The sequence below is a fragment of the Centroberyx gerrardi genome, chromosome 4 (assembly GCF_048128805.1).
Source record: "Centroberyx gerrardi isolate f3 chromosome 4, fCenGer3.hap1.cur.20231027, whole genome shotgun sequence".
Taxonomy (NCBI): Eukaryota; Metazoa; Chordata; class Actinopteri; order Beryciformes; family Berycidae; genus Centroberyx; species Centroberyx gerrardi.
In genome coordinates, this window is record NC_136000.1 from 15,393,051 (window position 1) to 15,416,878 (window position 23,828).

General features: G+C 42.1%; 1 protein-coding gene across 1 annotated transcript; it reads right to left on the reverse strand.

Moving 5' to 3' along the window:
• Positions 1-960: 960 nt before the first annotated feature.
• On the reverse strand, positions 961-21,336 carry rasgrf1 (Ras protein specific guanine nucleotide releasing factor 1). The gene is made up of 27 exons (XM_078283127.1): positions 21,061-21,336; positions 16,264-16,370; positions 15,776-15,923; positions 14,665-14,757; positions 14,325-14,578; positions 13,640-13,719; positions 13,234-13,427; positions 11,172-11,281; positions 10,838-10,956; positions 10,055-10,215; positions 9,333-9,396; positions 8,868-9,010; positions 8,649-8,731; positions 7,978-8,226; positions 5,743-6,113; positions 5,495-5,614; positions 4,250-4,420; positions 4,006-4,112; positions 3,572-3,684; positions 3,408-3,468; positions 2,482-2,585; positions 2,291-2,375; positions 1,979-2,176; positions 1,807-1,886; positions 1,601-1,718; positions 1,437-1,505; positions 961-1,053 (listed from the first exon to the last, which is right to left on the reverse strand). The coding sequence occupies exons 1-27, from the start codon at positions 21,334-21,336 to the stop codon at positions 961-963; spliced, it is 3,771 nt and encodes a 1,256-aa protein (XP_078139253.1).
• Positions 21,337-23,828: the final 2,492 nt, after the last annotated feature.

Genomic DNA, 23,828 nt, shown 5'->3' on the forward strand with positions numbered 1-23,828 from the left:
ATGTGTTCTTTTTTCATGAGTATGCTCCATTAACTTTGAGTTGAGTTGAAAACCGAGGAACGTGAGGTTTTAACAAAAGGAAAACTCATGAATCAGTCATTGTACAATGGCATGCTCCAAGCAAAACAGTGAATTCAGACAACTAATCCCTCACCACAGCAATCAATGAGATGTAACACTTCATCACTGTATGTTGATACATGTACATACAGAGGGAGATTTGCACTTAGCTTATTATTGATGAGTTAAAGTTAATGGAGAGGTCTGAGTTGATTTGGGTAAGATAGGACAGTATTGAATTACAACAAATGAAAACACACATTGAATTTTGTCAATTTTGGGTTAATGATGATATGAATCTCAGGGTGATAAGCAGAAATGAAGCACTAAATCCCCTTTATTTTGGTTTGGGAAGCACAGAGACAGCTATATGCTTCAGATATACCATGCCATCATTTCCCCCTGAACAATATTTCCCCTTCATTAAATATTGTTATATTCTCTGTGCTCTTTTACCTGATTTGATGCAATTAGATTTTTACAATGCTACATTGGTTGCAGAGTAACTCAATCATCGTTAAACTCAAGCAAAGAGAACAATGGCCGGCAGCATGAGTGCTCAGAAAGTGCAAAGTCGACACAGTATGAGACGATGCAAAATAATGTCATTGGTCACGAAGAAGACACAGTTGTGTACAGCTGTAGTGACCTCTGTTATTATGCTGGAAATACCCAATGTAACTGAAAAAGAAATTAGAAACAAATCCTAAAAGCAGGTGGCATGGCAGTTGAAACAAACAAAAAATATATTATAATGTTTTGTGTCCTCAAACAACCTCGAACATCTACTGTACAGAAGAGCAAATACTTTAAACATGTACAACTATACAAACGTTAATGTGTATGTTAACTGATGTATAATATTAACAGAGAAAATAACGTGGAGGACCACCATCCTCATCAGTTGGGCACTTTAGGCTCAATTCTGAGTGAGGCTTCATACATGCTTTCTTCATCCAGAACGAAACTGTTATCCAGCAGATACTGGGCTGCCTAAAGGAGGAAGTGAAATGAAAGCGAATGAATGGTTTCAGCTATTTCCTTTAAAGAAATGAATCAGTATAGTTTGACAATGCAAAACTACTTTGGCAGGCAATACTGTCCATTGTCTAGAGCAGTGGTTCGCAACCTTTTTGGCTTAAACTTTCATTTTGAAAGGCATAGAGGCTGAAAACTATTCAGTGCTTCACAAGAAAAAATTAGAGAAAAACCTGAAAAAAATAGACATGATAATAAATTTGTATAGTAGAAATGTTTTTTCCTTATCACATAAATCATCTCGCGACCCCCCAAAATTATCTTGTGACTCCCTGGGAGATCCCGACCCCCAGGTTGAGAACCACTGGTCTAGAGTATTAGTATTAGTATTAGTTTACCTTTGGCTGATGATCAATCTTGTATGCTGTTTGCTGAAACTGCCTGATTTCTCTGATGATATGGGAAATCTGAAAAGTAAGAGAACCAGGATGTTTAATTCTAACAGTAAAACTCACACTTTGCACATTGCACCAAACAAGATACTGTGGCAAGAACATCTTACCATCCTCATCTTGGAGAAGTTGACCAGGTTATCTTCTGTGTAGTTTGGCGTGCCCTCCTCGATGAAAGCCAGATCCGTGAGGTACATCCCCAGATACGGCACGCAGGGAGGATCGCAGCTGGTGGGAGAAAATACACGTCATCCGGTTGCACTACATGTTTGCTTTATCGATCCAGTATAAAACTACGTCCTTGAACAGAACTCACTTCTTCAAAGCCTCCCGCAGGTTTTTGAACCTCCCCTCTGATGAAACCAACTTCTGTAGCTTGTCAATCACCGCTTTTGTCTAGAGGAGCGAGGTAGAAAGAGTATCAAGCACGGATTCAGTGATAACAGTAAGTACTTTAAGAAACAATACATATGGAGATAGATATGCACCTGCTTGGAAACCTTGAGCCAGGTCTTCTTGAGGCGGAAGACAGAGCTGCGGTTGAGGGAGGAGGTGATCTCCAGCACAGCGTTGTAGTTGTGGAGACAGCGGCAGATGTCAGCCACAGCCACCCATTTCTCTATGACCGCCACCCGCGTGACCACATCCTCACAGCGCAGGATCTCCGTGGCAATAAGGTTGCTTATCTTTCAGAGGGAAGAGATAGAGGAGGGGTTTACTTTTAAAATTATGAACAAAAAGAAGACAAGAAGTATTGTGTCAATTATTGTGGAGGATGGTGCTTGTTGATTGGAACGTACATCATTGAAGTGCTTTGTTGTTTTCATGATATATGGTGTCTTTTCATTTTTGTCATTCTTCATCCAGCCTTGTCCAAAGAATTCTCTGTAAAGCCGCACAGTGTGGATTGGTCAAGAAAAAGTAGATCAACATCAGAAAGTCAACACTGAATCTGTATGGGTTATACATATAAAGGTGTGATGGCACTCACTCATAAGGGATGACCTTAAAGACCAGGTGGTCCAGCAGGGTGAGCTGCTCTGCTATCTCCAAGGCGGAGTGGTTCTCGAAGGGCTCGGCCTTCCCTCCCTCCGCCTGAGAGACACAAAACAGCATGTGATTTCACAATGAAATTAAAAATGACTTAAGTCTCAAATCACATTACTTTTACTTCCTGGAAAACAGAATATCTTCAATGGTGACCTCATCATGTACCAGTAGACGTAAATGAGAATTTCAGCCAATAATCCCATCACAGATGCCTTTCTCTCCCTAACTGATCTCCCATTGGTTTACATTTTTGAATGATCTCTCCCAGTGTAATGTCCCACCCTGTATATCCTGTTTCACTAGGAAATATATCAAATTAAGGAAGCAAGATGCTCTTTCACTTCCCCCCTTAGGCAGGTGACAAAATGCTGTTTCATTGTGACTTTAAAGCTGCACTGGGCAACTTTGCACATTGGAGGTAACTTGGAGGCACATTTGGTAACTGAAAAATTAGAACTTCAATACCTAGAAATCATTTAACTTCACATCTGTAATGATGATTAACAGCCTGGTTGGCCTGTTTTATGCCAAAGGATAGCAAAAGGGGCAAGAGATGTGAAACATTAAACGTTGGTGAGTCCACCTTTCTCTGGACAGAGCGATCTTAGGTTTTGATTCGCTAGTTCCTGTGGGCAGAGAAGTTTCCATACCCAGCACCACCCAAACTTCATTTGGGCAAATAGGACGAATCTACAGGGTCTCAATTAATGGGGATGGGACGCTCTTCTCTATTGCAGCCCCACTTTGTGATTTAGGCTGAGAAATGTGTGTATTTTTACATAAAAATTGTACATAGTGCAGCTTTAAAACTGCTCCACACTATATTTTACACATGGATAGAGTACAGCAGCCATTGAGTTTACTCACCAATTGTGCCACCTCTTCAAGGCTGATCTGATTGTCACCATGATCTTCCTGAGTTAGAGTCCTGGAAAACAATGTACAATATAGTAAATGTGCTCATATTCACTGAGCTTGTGAGTTTACATGTAGTAAATTCTAGTCCCACTACTAAAGCTGCGTTTCAGTACCTGATGATATTGGCCGCTGCCTTCCTCTCCTGGGTCAGCAGCTCAGGATCATGCATTACTTCTTCCAGGAAGGCAATAACCTTCGTCTTCAGCTCATTGTTACTCTCAAAGTCCTGGAGGAGCGCGGAGAGAAACACAAACAGGCGGCTTAAAATATACTGTAGAATTTCATCAATCATTAGTCGTGCTTAAAGGAAAAATCCATCCTCGGATACTCTTACACGGTTGGATCATCAATTTGTGATGTTTAATGATATTTTGTTAGCTGTTACATACAATCAGTCCTTGCATCAGAAGTACACAATGGCTAAAAAATCATAAATCCAATGTAAACAAAGCCGGTGATATCATGACAGTGTTTCAGCAGGGGGAGCCATACTGCCATGATGGATTGGGCCTGTAAATGCAGACTGTATTGTGTTGGGATGTTTTACCGGAGAGTGTTTGGACACCCAGTGCCTCAGGACATTCAGAACTCTGTTGGTTGCAGCTCTTCTGATGACGAACTCTTTGTCTCCATTTCTCTGATCTGTTGGGAAGCCTAGAGGAAATGTTTCTAATGAGTTTTGACGTGCAGCTCTCACCAGTATGGTATATATTTGCTAATGAGGGACAGTGAATTTTGGAGAACATGAGAATCTAAGGTGAGCCCTCGTGGGTGTGGATGGGTGTGTGTACCTGTGCTGGCGAGGGACATCCGTCGATATTTTTCCTTGGTGGGGGTGCCCTCGTTGGCTCCTGCCGTAGCAATAGCGAAGGCGGAGGCGGCAGACAGGGCGCTGCGGTTGTTGTCCAGCTCTCGACACGAAGACATCACCATGCCATTGTTGTAGGAAAACAGGGAGAACTCTGCAGGGAAGCATAGAGAAAATAACTCCTTCTGTAAACTGGCAAGAGATTCATTTTGGCGCCATTTTCGTGCCATAAATTATGTGGGTAGTCCCTTTGAGTGGAGACATAACAAATTTATTGGCAGTGTTATTAATTTCACTGAGAAATATAAGCCAAAATGTTGAGAAAATGTCATTAGGTGAAGTTAGTTGGTTTCTCCTGTGGGCCGTTCTGATTGAACAGATTTTGAATCAGTGCAGCAGAAGCAGGATGTGTTTTTCTCCTTGCTCGTGCCTCCACTAGGGGGTAGTATAGGCTAACACTACTCTCTCCCTGTAGAATTTCCTTTACAAGAGGCTTTGATATTCAAGATGGTTGCGGCTAAATATAGCCACCAAATATCAGCATAACAGAGGAATCAACAGATTCTCTGCAGTCTGCTGTGTTTAAATCCTGAGAACATAGAGACATCATAAGGAGCTGAAAATCCTACACTATGTGCGACACCAACTGTTTCACAATTTCAGTTAATTCATGAATTTCAGGTCAACCTTTGCTTTTAAAATCTATTTGTATGATTTTGCCATAAGATTTGGACGACACAGAGAATCTTAGCTACAGTGAAACAGCCTCATTACTGGGGGCGGAAGGGAAAACACGCTCCTGATGTAGTTGCTATGACACAAGTTTCCCTAACACCTACTCAAGCCAAGCATTGGCTTTCCCCACATGTTCATAACCATGCACCAGTTTACATTTCATATGGCTTATGCTAGACACAATGAAGTGCCTCTATTTTGATACACTTTTTTTTGACCAATCACAGCCTAATACTGAGTCAGAGCTTTAATTTTCATAGACAAAAAAATACCCATCCATAGACAGTAAAGGAATACTTTGAATTTAAGAATATTTTACACTTTCTTTTGTGTATTTCTTTGGTCAAACACAAGAATGTGCAGTGCTCCCTGGTAAATGTGGTATTGGCCAGGACATGGGATACAGGTGGCATGCCAGTGTGTGCTTCAGGAGCTCGGAGATCACACTACTGAGCAGTAATGATGTCACTCTGCTGTCTGGGACACAATGTACCTGAGGAGTTTTTGCACTTGACATTTTTGGGGGTGGTTGGTGACTTGGTGGGAGAGGTTTCTGGGTCTGCGTCATCGCTCTGGTTCTGATCGTTGTCGTTTTCTTCCCGTACAGAGTGATCTGTATAACACCAAAGTCAAGGCTCAGTCAACACATAATTACAGGCAAATTAACAGTCAAAATAATCAAAGGCATTGCTTGAGGTGGGTGAGAGGTCAAGTGAAAAGAAGTCACTGAGGCTGACGTACCTTGTTTGCACGCAGCCGTGTCCTCTACCTTGTCCGTCTTGGCCTCTCCCTCATCAGGGATTTTGCTCGAGACAGGGCTGGACACGTAGAGTTTGTTGATGTCCAAGGTGGTCTTGCTGAACGGGGACATGGAGGAGTACATGCTTGCATAGCCATTTGAGGAGCAGCTGAGGGCGGCCAGGTCGAGAGCCTTGCCCCCAGTGATGATGGGGATGTTGAGGGAGAGCTTGCGCCGGCGGTTGGGGGACGAATTCTTGGCGATGGCCAGGGGCGGAGGGGAAGAGAACTTTCGGCTGGCCCGGGGGGAGCTGGGAGGCTCTCCATACAGGAGTTTACTGTTCTGACTGCTGGCAAAGAATAACTCCAGGGACCTGCATCAAGGGAGGATATACGCATTTGAATTTAGGACATATGAATATGTTTCTTTGATATTTTGGTAAGTATACTCTATGTTTTAACCCACTCATCAGTGAAAAGAGCTTAGCTAAATACACAACACTGTCTCAATAATTTATGCAAACCAAGTCAGCCGCAGCAACAAGAAGTCCCTTTGCAGCCGCGTCTCGTCGTTTTAGAATAGGATACAGGCTGCAGTGTTGCAGAAAACCTCTCCCACTCCCTGCCACCCTCCTGGCGACCTCACGGGTTCCCATAAATAGCACAGCGAGTGATAGCGCGCATGGCCACTGCTGACACAGGCAGCCAAGTGGAGGTGTCTCACAGTGACATGACAAGCGCCACAGGAGAGCGTGCTGCAGGGCGTGGGCATGGGGAGCTCCCCCTGATCTAAACCTGAGAGTGGGGCTCTCTCTCTAGGCCTGCGGAGGGGCTCTGGTTAGTTAGCCCCACTGCAACACGCCATCAATATTTCACACTATGGATCCTTTGCAGACAAGGAGAGGGGAGGGGAGGGGAGAGGAGGGGAGGGTGGGGTCCTGCAGCATGGAGGTCGGTTGCCATAGAGCGACAGAGCCCAGTTGAGACACTCCCAGGCAGGCAGGAGAGACTGGACCCAATTACTGCATTCTAACACTGAACACACACACACACACACGCATGCGCACATGCACACACACACACACGCACTAACACACAAGCTGATACAGAAGCATCATAAAGCCTGTCCTCCTCTACTGCTCCATCTGCCACTTCACCATGCTCACAGTCACCAACAGGAACAAACTCCTCAAAATCACGCACACAGCCTCTAAAATCACTAGACTTTCCACTCCCAATCTGATGAACCTAAACACCAATACTGTCACATGTAAAGCACTGTGACCCTGAACACCCCCTCAACCCATGTTTCACCCTCCTCCCATATCCAGACACAGATACAGAGATCTGTAAAAACAAATAAATAAAAAGCTTGCTGCTGCCACAGCTCTCAACTGCCTCAATAACATCATGGACGACTTTTGGTATAATTGTTTTGTATATGTGTAGCGCCAATATGTCTGTCTCAATAAAGTATCTATCTATCTATCTATCTATCTATCTATCTATCTATCTATCTATCTATCTATCTATCTATCTATCTATCTATCTATCCATCTATCTATCCCCATAAGAAAACAGAACTGGAAGAAGGGCAGCCATAAGCAAGAGGTAAACCAGCTGAGAGGAGGAGAAAGGTTGCTAGCCTGAACCCAGCACCATGAATCACTGAAACCATGTGACCATTTGAATTTTGCAATTTACTGGACTGGCATGGGCGTCGTCGGGGCTGCTTTCCTGAATTCTCTGTCACCTTGACTGATAATATTTCCTCCAGCAAATAGTTATTTTACTCACGTCTATACATGCATCCAGCTCACAAATCAGCATGAACTATCAGAGTCTTGTATGTTTGAACTGCCTCCTCAGAGGAAACTACTGACAGTCCCATGAATTGTGAAATTCAAATGGCCTCGTGGCGAATGATTGAAAATGTGGAAAAACATAAAGGAAGAAGTCATTGGACTGGATTCGGGCGAAAGGCTACACATTCTGTCTGTTGGCATTACCATCAGTCCAACATTGCCTGCTTGTCTACTGCACATGCCTTGCATTGATCAGAGGACCACAGCCATGAAACAGAGCTTCTCCGCATGACAGAACAATCCTATCTTTATGCAGCATGGTACGCTCTGGAGTGATGCCAAACAATTGAAAAGGTCGGTCTTTTTGTCTATTGTAAATGTTGTCAAATCCCAGCGACGTCCAAGTCTGTCAAAGTGAGTGTGACTCACTCACCGAGCGGGGATGGCGCTGATGGGCTTCTTGTAGATGGTGATGAGTTTGTCTAGCACCACATCAGCACTGGTGAACACGCGGTAGGAGTGCAGGAAGGTGTTGAGGAAGTCGATGGAGAGGAAGCGGAGGTCGGTCAGCCTCTCCAGCAGGCGCTCCACACTGGCGTAGCGGATCTGCAGCACCTTGCAGGAGTTCATCATCTTGCTGAAGCGGATGTCCACATCATCGCAGTACAGGCTGGAGTCCGACCTGCTCATATAACAGACCAACAGGTGAGCACAAAACATCCCCAGGGAAACAGGAAAAACAGCAAACAGTTGCATATCACTGCTTTTGGATGAAAACCTTGTATCCTTGTAACCTTGTATTGGATGAAAACCTTGTATCCTTGTAAGCCAACTTTTCAGGAACTAAGAAAACAAGCATTGTTTTCAGCTTGACCACCATGCATTTTTGTGTTTATCTAATTGGTTGTGGAAAGGTTTCATAAACCCAAGATTTGTATAATTTTCTCAAACTGGAGAGGAGAATATAATCCTTCCATTGAAGTTAAAACATGCAAATTACCAAAATTGGAGTTACAAGGTTTTCACCTGACAGCTCTGATAAACCAACAGACGCCAACAGACAGACAGGCACACACACTCGCTGTATATGAAAATAAGGCTTACTTGATCATCTGTGGCACTGTGACTTTAGAGTTATCTTCAAAGGCGTTCATCATCAGCCCGTTGCAGCGGATGTTGTCTATGCACTATATAGGACAGATGCGGCACAGGTAGACAGAGCAGACAGAGGAAATGTTAGTGAGTACTGTAATGTGCAGGCTCACCGCCGACATCCTCGGCCTCTCGTCTGACTGCTGGAGAGTGTGATGCGTGTTGACGTGCCTGGCTAATGTCACTGGTCCATGCAGACTTCTCCTGCCTGGAGGAGGCCACTAGGATGACTGTGAATGACTGGCTGTCTTTGGGCTCCACGACAATCTTGAAGTCCAGGTGCTCCATGTCCTGGCCAGTCTTGTCTGATTTGGCTTGGAGGCAAACAGACACACACATACAGTTATAGCGTCAGTCTGTAAATGTGTCATCATTTTGTCAACAACAGATATAAGTAACCCACTATCCTTTAAGATTTACAATAATTCATTTTAATTTTGTGTTATCAATTATTTTGAGTAGGAATTACTTTCTAGCGGTTGACTCACACTGGAACATAACTCTTCAATTGTTCCACATATGAATAATTCAATATTAATAAATTTAGTAATCATACATTATATAGCACATTACACATGGTACATATAGTGCACATTTCTGCGAGCTGCTGTATGAATAAAACACTGAGGTACTCACACTCATCATCTGTCCCCTCAGGATCCTCCATAAGAGTGCAGTCTATAAGCGAGACGACTCCATTCTGAAAACAACAGACAGTATACATTTAGCATCTCCATAACCGCCTCATCTGGCTCAATAGTCACTCTCACTTGTTTTGCAGTTTATACCATAACATCGAGTACATTTACCATTTTCAAAATCACACAAGAAAATAGCAGTTATAATTATATTTACAGAGAGACAAGGAAGGATGTCTGCACACTGAATATATAAGCTCCCAAAATATTTATTGCTGCAGTCCTTCCTTTTTGCTGATTTTGTCCTGCACCTGTATCCAAGTTGGGCTGGACCATTCTACTTCTATCTCATAATTATATTTACCCCCTTTAGTTGACAGCCTTATCTTTGACCCCCAAAATCCATTGGCCTTTGTAAGAAATATGGTGTAATATGGTAAAATAACACCACTCCATTACACAAATCAAATTGACAACATCAAGAAACTGCGTTCAGAAGTGGACAATGAGCGCCTATGTGTGCGCACGCCCTTATCAGCATGTGTAGCTCTGGTGGTCAACGCCACTGATAAAAGCCATGACATCTCTAACCCTGCAGCTTTCATCTCCTGCGAGTTAATCCGTTCAATTTAGCCCCGAGATTCAAGGTTTGTGGTGCCACACAGATGGTGATGGTTTGAAAGGAGCGGCTCGTGTGCCAGCTCAGCAGCTCAGGCCCACCTTGGTGAGATGAAGCTTTCCCCCAGAACCCCTGGTGCAGATGATTAAATGCTTGGAGAAGAGAAAGCACTGCCTTTCCCCCTCCTTCTTCAGAGACAGAGAGCCCAGTCGCCCACGGGTGATCTTGCCCTTCTCGCTCATCGGCACCTGGATGAGAGACCCTGTATGTGGGAATGAGCGTGTGTGTGTGTGTGCAAATGGGAGGGGGGTAGAGGACGGAGAGAGAACAAGAGAAAGAGATACATATATAAATGGTAAGAGACAGGGAGTGGGGGGAAAGGAATAGAGAAAGGGAGTGAGAGGAATGGAGAGTGGGGAAACCAAATAAAAGAGAGAATCAGTATCAATTGCTTGCTTTTAGTTATGTATATATGTATATTCACATGGGATACACAGGATTAAACACATAGGATTAAATAATTTGCCATTTCTATTTTCCCCTTCCCCATCCATCAAGGCCTGCTGGGGATGTGTGACATTTACAGTCCCAGATTCATCATCAGTTTGCCTCAGAACAGTCTAATTACACTTGGAAATTAAAGAGTCGCCTCACGAGGAGTACACGCTGTTCCTCGGAGAGAGATACGTCTCTTTTAAATCTGAGTTATTTCCCCAGCAGAGGTCTGCGGAGGCTCGAAGATGTGAAGAACACAGATCAGGCTGTCAGACAGGTGAGAGACAGGAAATCCACTCTGCTGCGATTGTGCTCTCCTGCGGAATCTGCGGTTCCTCGTCGGCTGATGGGAGCGAATCTGAAGTACAACACTTGAAGGCAGCAGTTACCTTGTCTTACAAACGTCTGGCTGGTGTCAAGGAGAATCTCGCACCCCTCTACGATCATGCGCTCTATCGCCAGGTTCTTCCTGATGTTCTCCGTCTCGCTCACTTCATCGTGCATGATTCTGGGGAAAGGACATTTCATCACTCACACATTTCATCTGTATGGGACAGCACTATAGATCTAGTTTGGGCAAAACACAAATAAATGGGACTGATACACAGGAAATCTTATAGTCCTTCATTTCACTATTGTGCATGCATTGTGTCAGGATTCAATGTTCTTTTTCCACTGAGGCACTGTGTGTAATTTGGTTTTGACAATGTTGGACTGCTGTACCTGGAGAGCTCCTCCAGCTTAGACTTGGCATAGTCCAGACTGTTTCTCTCTACATGTTCATGGGGTGTGTGGGCCAGCAGCTCATGGAGCGTAAGAATGTAGCGGGGAATCTAGAGAGACAGAACAGAAAGCAGCAGGAGGGGTCACACTCAAATATAAGAGCTTACATGCATGCGTGTATAGTGTAATGTAATAACAGAAACAACAACCACGCACACACAATCACACAGATGCATGGACAGGGATATACATGTGCGCACACACACACACACGCACACATACACTGATGAGAAGTAGATCAGCGGAGAGCACTATCTACAGTCATCAGCAAAATTTATTATCAACACAGCATAGCCTGAAGTAGGCCCCAGCAGAGCGGACTGTAGGGAAACTGCGTGCCTTGCCAGAAAAAAGCCATTATTAAAGCCCGAGCTTCAAAAACAACCACTTTTTATAGACATGAAACACACTACAGGGATATTCTGAGCAAAAGCAGAATAAATGGCTGCTGTTGTGTTGGTGATCAGTGACACTACAATACGGGATCACAGTTAGTTTAGAGAGCCAATGAGCAGCCACCTAGCAGAGTTAGAGCGTTCAAGAAGGGGTTGTGTCTTTAAAAGCCTAGTCTTGACTGAATGGAGGAATTTCAAACTAGCAGCCAGACCAGAACACAGTAATTCTGGTAAAAGCAGAAATTAGTTAGCTAACCAGCTTGGTTGTAAATCTTAAAATTTGCTTACAACATTTGATTTGATCCAATTTAGGGCTTGCTTTGCCATTTTGCATTTTATGGTCCAAAATTGGGAAGTAGACCACAATTCACTGTTGCCATCTTGGCAACAGTGAATTGTGGCTACAGGCTACAGGCTCTTGATTCGCATCCCCAAATTGCCACTAATGGAGCAGGAATGAGCTACAGAAGAATAGTAACCTTTATTTATAAAGCACTTGTGAACAAAAATAAATGTGAACAAATAAATCAAGAAAAAAATGTGGTGAATGTTGGGTGAGGTAGGATAGAGGGAGGGTTAAGAATAAGATTAAGCTGCCAACCCAATTTGCCAACATACTAAAAATACAATGGCCTACAGCATCAAAACATGCTACTACAAAATTGCTAAAAACCAAATGGCAAATGCACACGACAACTAAAACAACAATAAAAAAAATACAGACCATAGTTCAAGTGAAAGCCTAAAAAAGAGTTTTACTGAGTTGTCTAGCCTGATGTCAGAGGGCAGGTTGCTCCAGAGCCTGGGGACTCTGATGGAGAAAGCTCCATCACCTTTAGTCTTCAGTCTAGACTGTGGAACGGCGGATCTCAGGCTGCACTGGGCTCATAAGGGGTTACAAGCTCTGAGATATAGCTAGGCACTAGTCCAAGACAGTCAGTAAAATTTCAAAATCTGTCCTAAATTACACTGGTAGCCATTGAAGTAAAGCTAACATGTTGGTAATATGCTGTCAGGAGTCTGGATACACTCTGCTGGGTAAGGCAGGTGTACAGGGAGTTACAGTAGCCAAGGCATGATTAAATAAAGGCATGGGTCACTGTTTCCAGATGATAAAAGACAGAAATACTCTAATTTTGGAAAGTCTCATGCGTTGCAGAACACACGACTGCACAACTGCCTTAACATGTTGGAGTCAAAAATTACTCCAAGATTCCTACAATTTGAAGATACATTAGGGGAGAGTGGGACAAGCTGATTGTGGATTTGAGAACTAACACTAGTGGGCCCAATAATAACTTCAGACTTACAGTATCTGTATTCATTTGTAAGAATTTAAGAGACATCCAGCTTTGAATATCCACCAAAATGGACAACTGCTTGACATCACTTAGGTTTGCAGATATGGTATTATTGGCATAGCAGTCAAAACTAATATTATGTGTGCAAATGATATGGCCCAAGGGTAACATATACAGTATATATGGAGAAAACTATGGCTGCAGCACTGAAATAATGACAAAAATTGGCTTCATGCTGCACTTCAGCCGCAAACAAACATGGCTGCATTCATCCCTTGTGTATATCAGCGAGAAGAAGGTGCTAACCTGGAACATGGGGTAGGTGAGGAAGGTCTCCAGAGTTCTCTCCTCACAGTCGGGCTTGGCCTCATACTGCTTCAGCAGCTTGTCGAAGTCCCGGTTCTGCTTGCAGTGAGCCAGGATCTGCAGGCTGTACTGGTGGTTTCTCACAAACTCCTGGTAGATGTTCAGCATGGGCAGCAGGATGTCAAACAGGTCCGCTGTGGAGAGATCAACGCCAAGAAACGGGGAGAGATCAAACTCAGCTGTAGAGTAAATCATCATCATGCCTATTGACACAGAAACCAAGTCAAGTCAACTTTATTTGTGTAGCCCTTAATCACAGTTACACTCTCAAAGGGCTTCACAACGCCCACATTATGAAACAAGAAATGAAAACAAAATGAAGAAAGAAGAAAGAAATGATGCTTACCCAACACCAATGTCGGCCAGCTTGCTATTCTGGCTTTCAGACCCTGGTAAAATATCTGATGTAGGAACATGATAGTTTCACTGAAAGAAAAAAAAAGAAATATTATGGGGGAAAGACATTAGCGATAGTGATATGTGCCATCCAACCTCATAGAAATACTTATTTATGAGTAAATTATTCTGCACCATGTCTTATGCAGCTGTATGCAATGCAAGCCCTGATGTGAGACAGTGTGTATGAGAGCATGGGTGTGTGTGTGTATGTGTGTGTGTGTGTACATGTGTGGCAGGGAGGTGCCGAGAGCGTGCATGGATGAGTGCGTGGGTGGCTTTTGAATAGGCCTATGAATTCAGGTGAATGCAGATTACTGTATTATTGTATTTTTTGTTTGTATTCAAGTCTACTATCTGCATGTGCGATGTTTACTGCACTCGACCAACAGAATTTCACTGAAGGAACAGTAAACTCAACCAGGAACCTTGACCTTGAAATTTGAGCATCTGGGTGTGTTGATATAAAATATACTGTATATAGCTTATGTCATTTCAGATTTTTACATACAGTAATTGGCCATTATTACAATTAATTCATAGAAATACTCGGTAATACCCAGGTAGTGTGTCTAATCAATGTCTTCCCACAAGAGAATCGCAAGCGCAGTGTGACCGAGGAGAGAGAAGCCCACCTGTTGAGGAAGATGCTGCTGACGTCGTCGTGGGTGATGGGAGGCTTCTTGGAGCTGGCGGCCATGCGCAGCGGCCTCAGGAAGTTGTTCACCAGGATGTGGAGCTGCTGGACGTACTCCGCCTCCGAGTCCAACATGCTGAACACCACCTGGTTCCTCTTCCTCATGCTCTCCGCGTGCGGCGAGCGGATGTAGTCCTGGATGATGGTCTTCCACTTCCTCCTGCAGATCCAGCCTCGCAGGAAGCTCTGGACCTGCAGCGGGTTTTTAAAAGGCCGTGGTCAGTTTCTCAGCATCGTAATAAAATCTGTAAGAATGGTTTAAAAATCACAGGCTTTACTTTTTTGATCTTCTTGATTTCTGAGTCGTCGTCACTGGGCGCAGCTGTAGGGCTGGAGTGGATCTTCTCGTTGTCTTTGAGCAGCCCAGAGATCTGCCAGGGAAACAACCACGGGATAGACAGATCATTCCCACTCACACACTCCTCTTCTCCTCACTTCCCAGCATGCAAACAAAGTGACCGAGTCAAACAGGACAGGACCTGTCAACACTGAAACATTAGACTGATACCAGAACAAAACTCTGTTCACCTGGCTAGTATCTCTGCATCAATATTGATTTACATCGCTCATTTAAATGCAGTGTCACTAGGTACAAAGCTGCACACTGACAAGATGTAAACAGGTTGCTAAAAAAACAGACTGGAACTGCCTTGAACTGTTTGAAGGTAAGTGTCTCCATTTACTTTGTAGAGAGTGAGAGAGTTAATTATCATTGCATTTCATAGAAGAGATGCAATATAAAGCCCTGTTCATGCATATTCAGCACATAATTTGATTTCAAGCATCACATTTGCACATTAAAGTAAAATGACTATTTGATCTGAAGAATACAGCGGGGAACGTAGCTGTATTGGAGGGATTGTTTCTGAGAAGAGATGCAAAGTGGAGCGTGGTTGGCCTGAACGCATCTCTGATACTGCTCCAATTTCTATCCTCCCAGTCACACACTATTTATCACATATGATACAAACATAAAAAATAATCGGGATAATGCACTGTTTTCCCACAGGTTCTCCTGTTATCTGTGTTGCTGGCAGGTTGAGGCGAGCATGGGATGCAGACACATTTTGGAAAGGACTGTGCGTGCAATGCAAGAATCTCTGTTAATATAATATTATTGTGTCAGTTTGAGAAGTCTATTTATGGTGGGTCTGTCTGATACTGTGTGGGGCCGCCACAAATAAGTCTATAGATGGAAAATCCTGCAATCCTCAGCTATCATGGTTCAGTCAGAGAGGACAAAATCCTGGAAATTTTAACAGCGCTCCCTTTAGTGTTGAGGACCTTAATACTGCATCGACTGCCATCAGACGATCCATTCATGCTCAGTTCAACAAAAATAGCCCAAACAAATACTACTGAGGGTAAAGGAATCACAGTGAATATTACCTCTGACTTAAGCCTTTCAATCTCTATTTCCCCATCTTCTATCTGTTGTCGAAGTTGCTTAGCAACTGTTTTCTCTGTCTCCACAATCTGAAGCAGATGAAGATACTTCTGCATGAGAGTCTCATGCTCGGTGGCCAAGTTTCTGTAACTGTTGTCATGTACACGGGAATGCACATGCGCACACACAGACACACACACACACGCACACGCACACACACACACACACACACACACACACACACAGTACATAACATGACTTTTACATAGCATCTATTGAAACTTGAGTAATGAATGAATGTATGTCATTGTATGTAGCTGCATGTAACATCAAAGCGATCTGTGCCGTATCTTATATTTTAAGTCAGCACATGAAACCATGGCAACATCCCTTACAGCTTAAGCACATCAGTCAAAGATTACTTACCCGCTACCAACTAATTCAGCTAATAATTAACATGTCTGCACATTTCACTGATGTGCTCCTTTACCTGGCATGTGATATTGCAGCCACCCATTCATCGCAGTCCTTTACATCCTCTGTGCGTAACTCCAGCGCCTTTTGGTTTTCGTGGTTGAAGTTGACAGTGAAATAGTACTGAAACAAACAGGGGGGGAAAGGGTGAAAAGTCCTAGTTTAAAAACAACAGATGACATGACCGTCATTAACCTGGCCTGTAATAGGCTACTATTCCACACAAAAGGGAACGTTTATCATGAGATGCTTTCTAGATATATCTATCTATCTATCTATAGTGGTCTGACTGAAGCTTCTCCACTGCTTTTGTCTGTGTGTTTGTTCCACTGCCTCGCTGAAGACATCAAGCGGGTGATTTAAAACCACAGAGGGCCTGGGGAAGCCACATCTTCCTCGCCCACCAGTGCAATTGATGGAGCACACTGAGGGAAGCCTCCCCCAACCTGGTTCCTGGGATGGCTCTGGTTCCCATGAGGATATGCCATAAGACATGGAGGCTGGAGCCACGGCCAATTACATAACTGTGCGATACCTGTTACCTAGCAACTCCACTCAATGTGAACGGATAGGCTGTTTTTGCGTTTGTTGCCACATTCTATTTTAGATAAGCGTGCTTCCTTTTGCGCCTGATTCCCAACCACAACTAATTTTGAGTAATGTAGTTGTAGCGGGGAAATCACTGCCAGCATTTTTTAACATGTAGGTCCTGTGTTCCTCTTGTTTAGGAGTTAAAACCTTAGGTTGCTCTATGTCTTTTTACATTATTGCTATTTCTGACAGTGTTTTGTGCTGATTCATTACAGAAAAAACTGCCAAAACCCACAAAAACAACCATTTGAAAATGGCTTTCCAACCACTACCATGTTCCTCTGCAAAGAAGCACCTCTTCAGACAAGGAGTGGCCCTTTTTTTCTGAAGAGGTGCTTCTTTCAGGAGGAAGGTTTTCCTCAGAGATTGTTAAATGACACAGTGGGGCAACTATTTGGATAAAAGTGACAGTTAGCATGGCATTTTCATCAAATGTTATGATTTTTGTGGGCACAGTACATTTTCTTACACAATAGAAACCTTTAGCAAGGCCCACATCGTTGCCTAATATATCTGAACAGTGGAATAAGATCCCAAACAATGAACTGCAGTTTTATCTCCTATCAAGGCAAGAATAATGTATGACCTAAATTTAAACAATGCGCCATTAACCTTTAATTTCCTGTGTACTAGTTTTGCCTGTTTGGGTTTATCTATATAGCGAAGGCCTTTTTTGATGAAAGCTTAGATACAGTCGGTGTAGCCTATTAAAAACATTAATAGGGTGAACAAAGATCCCACAAGGAGAGCCAAGGCAAAACGATACCACAACTCACACAAGTAAAATGTCATCTTTCTTGTGGACTATGCCAGCCATGTTGAGTGAGAGCAGACTCTTATCTTTGGCCTGCAGATGTTCAACAGGCGCCTATCAACCTGCAACTGATCATTATTCATGGCTGACTGCTCTTCCATCTTCACATTCATTAGGTATTCATCCTACCGTCAAAGAAAATCTATTTCTGGCAGGGAAGCATGCATGTTGTTGTAGTTTTCCCTCATCCTCTTTCTAAGAGCAGGCTGAGTGTCTGGTATGAGGCAATGTTAAGCACACTGTCTGCTTTATGTTTATGGCTGAGTCATGCTCTCTCAAACACCTTTAATGGCTCCATGTCTTAACAAGTCTAAATGATCTGAGCTGATGAGGCATTGATAAAAGCTGTGATATACTGCATATATCCTTAGGCTTTGGAATGGCCTGTCTGAGAATATTAGACTAGCCAGATCAATATCTTCTATTAAATTTCTTCTTAAAACACACATTTATAGACTTGCTTTTCCTGATTGAGATCCATGTTACATGAAAAAGAGTGTAGGAAATATCTGGCCTTGGATATTTGCATCAGTAGTAATTTTCAGTATGTTATGCACTTATTCTCATTGTTTCTAGGTTTGCTGTTTATGTTTATCTGTATTTTCCCTTGACATAATGGTTTTCAGCGTGTCACTGTCATGTTACTATGCCTTTTGTCTTTTCTTATTCTTGTTTTATTTTGTTAATGTAAAGCACTTTGTAACTCTGTTTTGAAAGGTGCTATACAAATTATTATTATTATATTATTATAATCAAAAGTCAGTCCTGCTGTGCTGTAGAAGTTATGAATGGTAAATAATTCATTAGACATTTTTGGATTAATTGTACTGTCTACACAAGTAAAATCATTCTTATGCCTTATATAATTGCCACTGACTGATAAACAGCTCAGTTTTATTGCAGAAAACAATAAAAGGACTTTGCTGAACCATATAATGAGATCTATACAACAGTAATCTATCCCCAAGAGACACCAGAATTTAAGTGTCACTAATTATTGTACCTCCATCCACTATGTTCTTCTATTGTAATGAGTAGCTTTATTTTGGACATTAGCCTTCTCCACACCCCAAAGAGTACAGAATCACATATTTTAACAGTGCAATGTGAGTAAGACCTTCATCATTCTCCCAGCCATAAGTATCATACAGGTATCTATTTGAGTAAAAACTAAAAGTAGCAAATCATAGAGAGATCAGGCATCACTTGCTGCCAAGGCTTCATGTAGAAAGGACTGAAACGCTGCTGTTTCCCACCGTGAGAGGACTGTGTTTTCTATAAATGGACTCTGACCCCTCCAAGGTACTGCAAGGAACAAATTTAGCCCAGATAGCGCTTGCATTAATAGGAGAGATGCGACACACTACTTCTCTCCTCAGTTACCCCGCCTCTTCCAACTGCATCATTCTTTAGGATGCAAATAAGGGTTGCCATAGAAACCTTGGGCTCAAACGCATTATCATTTTCACACTAACTGCATTTGAGGAAAAATATAATGTAGGGATTATGGTGGATTTCTAAAACGTTGTGGCAAAACCATAAATCCATCCACATCTAGGTGGTGACAGAAGATAGAGGTGATATTTTCTTACTCTCGTTCTTCCTTTGAACATTTCTGATAAAAGATTTATTATGGATGTTGGATGTTTGGTTGTTTACGTTGCAGGGTAAGTCTTATGCAGCCCATGATATCAGTCACATCAGTCTTTCATTATTTCTATACCTTCCAGTGCTTTCAGTGATGAAAAAGCAGCATCCATAGAACAAAATGAATCAAATATCTTAGTTTATTCTGAATTCAATCCCAGATATCAGAGGGCTATGGATCAGGCTTATCTGAATCTATTCACATTTCCATTCATGTAATTAAAAGACCCTCAAGATAATGTACAAAAATCAATAACCACAAAACAGTATACTAGCTAAATTTGCCTAAATGATGTACAGATATAACTGGACAGAGGGCACAACATTGTTGACAAAATTACAAAAGAATCCAAAATTTTGCAATAGACTACATCATAAGGAAGCTTTTGGTCGCCTTTAAAGCAACTGGGAGAGCATAACATTAGCCAGTGTGTTGCATTTTGCTTTGTCAGCACAGGGGCAGCTGTTCACAGGAAGAGCCTAGACTCACTTTGGATTGCAGCCCTACCTACACAGCCAGGCACAGAGCCTGGAGAGAAGAGAGCCAGCGGCCTGAGCACTGAAGCAGAATGTTCCTAGAGCGTATAGACGCAATAACAATGATAACAGGCCATCATTACAGTAACCTTTCCTTTCCTCTCATTCCTGTCTCTGATTTCTGATGCTCTCATGTGACAGAAGCAGGCAGTAAGTAAATATTAAACTCTTGCAGATTGGCTATGATTTAAATTTCCCAACCCTACTAGATATATTCTGTATTCTGGGACTGTTATAGACAACACTTCACAGAATTGGCTGAGATAAGGACTAAATGGATAAGGAAAACCCATTAGATACAACCACTCATAAGATGTAATGCAGTAATTACAGTGCAGAATGTAAATGAAAAGTCTGACTCAGTAACAGACTGGGAATCATTTCAGTCAGGTCATCTAGATCAGAAATGACTCTGATCACTGGAACCCTACTGTTCTTCAGCTTCAACTGTAATTTCATCATTTCCCCGCAGGATGGCGACCTCGAGGCCATGACTGTTTTTTTTGCATGTTTTATTGGAAGGAAATATGGCCTAATACACTCGGCCCAAAAAACTTCAAAGAGATGATAACTGAAAGTCAAAACCAAAATATCTGACCAGCCGGCATGCGTAAAGCAATCAATCTGATTTGTAAAAATCACCCTAAACTGAAAACTATCCCACCAATACAAAAAAAAAAAAAAAAAAAAAAAAAATCAAGCTTGGGTTTGCTGCAACCTAAAGCAAAACGCTGCATAGCCCATTGCTGGGGCATCTCATGTTATCATTAGGTGTTAATATTGATGCCTCATCATTAATACCATGCATGGATTACATAACATGGAATACGGCAATGTGGAACCTCGTGCTATTCCGCTGCACTGGATTTGAGGTCATCATGCAATAGCCTAATAAGAAAAATATGCATAAGAAAAGCGCTTTGTTCAAGACTAAAATACAGTTAAAAGGGAAATGACAGTAGAGATTTTTTTTTTTTAAATCGCCTGTGGATTCTGCATGGAGGCTTATAACCCACAAGTGTTTCACGTCGTCAATATTGTGAAATGAAACCTGAAACAATAAAGCAATGCGAGTGTGCGTTTGCGTGTGCGTGCGTGCGTGCGAGGTAAAGAGAGAGAGAGAGAGAGAGAGAGAGAGAGAGACAGAGAGACAGAGAGAGAGAGAGAGTGAGAGAGAGAGAGAGAGAGAGAGAGTGCGTGCGGGCGCGCGCAAGCTCTTCATACCTGCTTTTCTAAACACTCCTTGGCTGACAGTGAGGGTTTTGGTGAAGGCGCCCTGTCGCATATGCATCCCTCCAACAGGTATAATCCCGAGGGTCGAGAGCTAGACTCGTTCTCAAAATAAAAGAGCATATTTTGTAATAAAGCAAACCACTTTGTGTGCCATTTTGTGTTGTCTGAGCTCTTTTTGCTCAAGCACCCTCGTCTTGTACCATCCTTTTTTGCCAAAAGCCCCAGGTAGGTGACATGACCATCATTAAGTCGTATTCCCTTCTGCATTTTGATGAAGAGACTTCAGCTGGAAAAGGTAGCTGAGTCGTTACATCCTTTTGAACTCGCTGCCGAAAAAAAAAAAAAAAAAAAAAAAAAAAAAAGATGTTGACTTTCTGAATGCGGACCTCTAGCAGCAGGCTTGTCCACTCTGTCCGACGCATTCACCGTGTTGGCATTTAAGTAAAAAGAGGGGAACAAAACGCAGAGCACAAGTCCAGCATCCGAAATCTTTCGCTATACTCCGAGCGCTTTGAAGGTCCACATATTATCCGATGATAAAAAGAGAAGGGAGACGAAAAAATAGTCTAAACAACGCAAGATGAGAGTGAAAGGGTTCGGGGTTTGTCCTTTTCTCACATGAAATCTCCAGAAAGCAGTAGGCTTGGTGCTGAGCTAGGCAGTGCTGGGTGAAGTCACATGACGCATGCTTGGGAAAGCAGATTTCAGGACCTTGGACAGGGACATTACAACAGCTAATTGAAGATGCCGCATAAGTTTCCTCTCGCTGTCACCTCCCTTAAGACAATCAAATATCTGGGCGATGAGAAGAAATTGGAAAATGACTGACATTTTATTCGAATGACAAACATAAATTCACCCACTGTAATGAAACCAGCCATTTAGCAGCCTACTGATTCAGTGTAGTTCACTGTTTTACAGTAAAGTTTTGTCCTCTCCTCAGCATGTTCTTTTTGTTGATTACAATACAACCAGCAGTGTGCACTGAGATATTTAAACAATTAAATTGCCAAAGTTTCAACAATGCTTACTTTGTCCAAAACTACCCATTAATTCACAATTATCACCATAAAAATGTGGCTCGTTGTATGTTTTTTGTGAGCTACAGTATATGTTGTGCTTTTTACATCCACATGTTGTTAAAGAACAGCTGGAACCTCTAAACGGTTCCTCACTTATATTTTTAGAACTATCAATAGTTCCATATAGATCCCACTGATTCTCCAGAACCAAATCATTCATTAAAAACGCAAATAAATGTTCTTCATGATAAAGGAAGTGATCTATGTAGATACAGCCATTTTAAAAAGAGGCTCCATACAGCACTAAAAGTTCTTCTATTACCTTGAGCCAAAAGAACCCATTTTTAGTACGGTTTAACCCCTTTCTCTGGGGGAGTGTAATTTTTACATCTCAAGCAGTAGTAGTAGTAGGCTCTTACAGGAAAACTCGAGTACATCTCAGGTCCTCAAGGGCTACAGTGTCTTGTGTCTCTTGGAATGAAGATCGACTGTTGCTGTGAATGGCTGCTATTGCATTTTAAGCCCAAAGGAGAGCTGCCTACAGTAAATTAGGGTCCAGTCAGTGACAGAAAGTAGATGGTGAAAGATAGACTGCTGTCCCACATTGGTTCTGTAGTATTTTCAGATGTACACTATGCAATATTCACATCAGATTTGTTAATGTATCAAAAATTGTATTATTTGGAATGAAGCCCGACAACTGTTACATATGGCACCTTAGTCTTTGTTAGACATCACAAATTAGTACCATAAGTCATAAACAAAAACTTAATATCTTCTGATATGAACAGACGTCATAACCATGCAGGAACTTAGTGTATTATTAAAAATTAGCAGCAGTATGATGTCTTCAGCTTGGCCTTGTAGGAGAACTCTGCTGTATATATATATATGTAATATAGCTGCAACATTGTTTTCAGAGACATGTCGGTTTACCTTTCAAACTGGATATCAAAAGTATTTTTCTTAATTTGTTATTGAGTCCTGAAATGAAATCCCTTTGAAACCCATTAAATCAGTCTTTAAAAAAAAAGGTGTACCAAGGAAATCAAGGTAAAAAACAAAATCCACATTTTTGACGATGTATTGAAAAAAGAAACTATAAAATTTTGGTTGTATACAGTAAGAAAACCCCTTTTAAAGTGGGGGGTTGGAATGTGTTCAGATTTGACTATAATCCCATTCCAAGGCATGTAAGTAAAGGATAATCGAAATGTATATTTCTGACTGTGGTTCCTTCAGATTCCTCTTAGACCGTTTTGCCATTGAGAACTCTCCTGCTTTTGCACAAAGGTTTCTCCAGATGAAACAAACAGAACCACAACACCTAACTAAGGATTTGTTTGGACTCCTTTTTCATCTCATTCTTCTCTATCCAGTTCTCTAAATATACCCACTATTCACCCTGGGTCTGAAAACTGGATTTAACATTTGGTGCTTAATGCAATACAAAGGTTGACACAGTAGTTAATTGATGAATTAGTTAATATAGGTAATTGAAAAAAAGAAGACTGAGATTGCAATCTGAGCCTATTTGAGCTGCAGCATCATGCTATGTGGCTAGTGCCAGCGTTATGTGTCCCGGTGGTTACAGAGCTGAACTATAAAACATGCTCTAGCACACAGCCAATATGCCTCTTTGAGCACCCAATTTGTTTAAAAGGCATAGGCTCTAATCTGCTCCTGTCAGTCCTCCGGCTACTTCTCAGAGAGGAGATTTATTTATTACTCTATCCC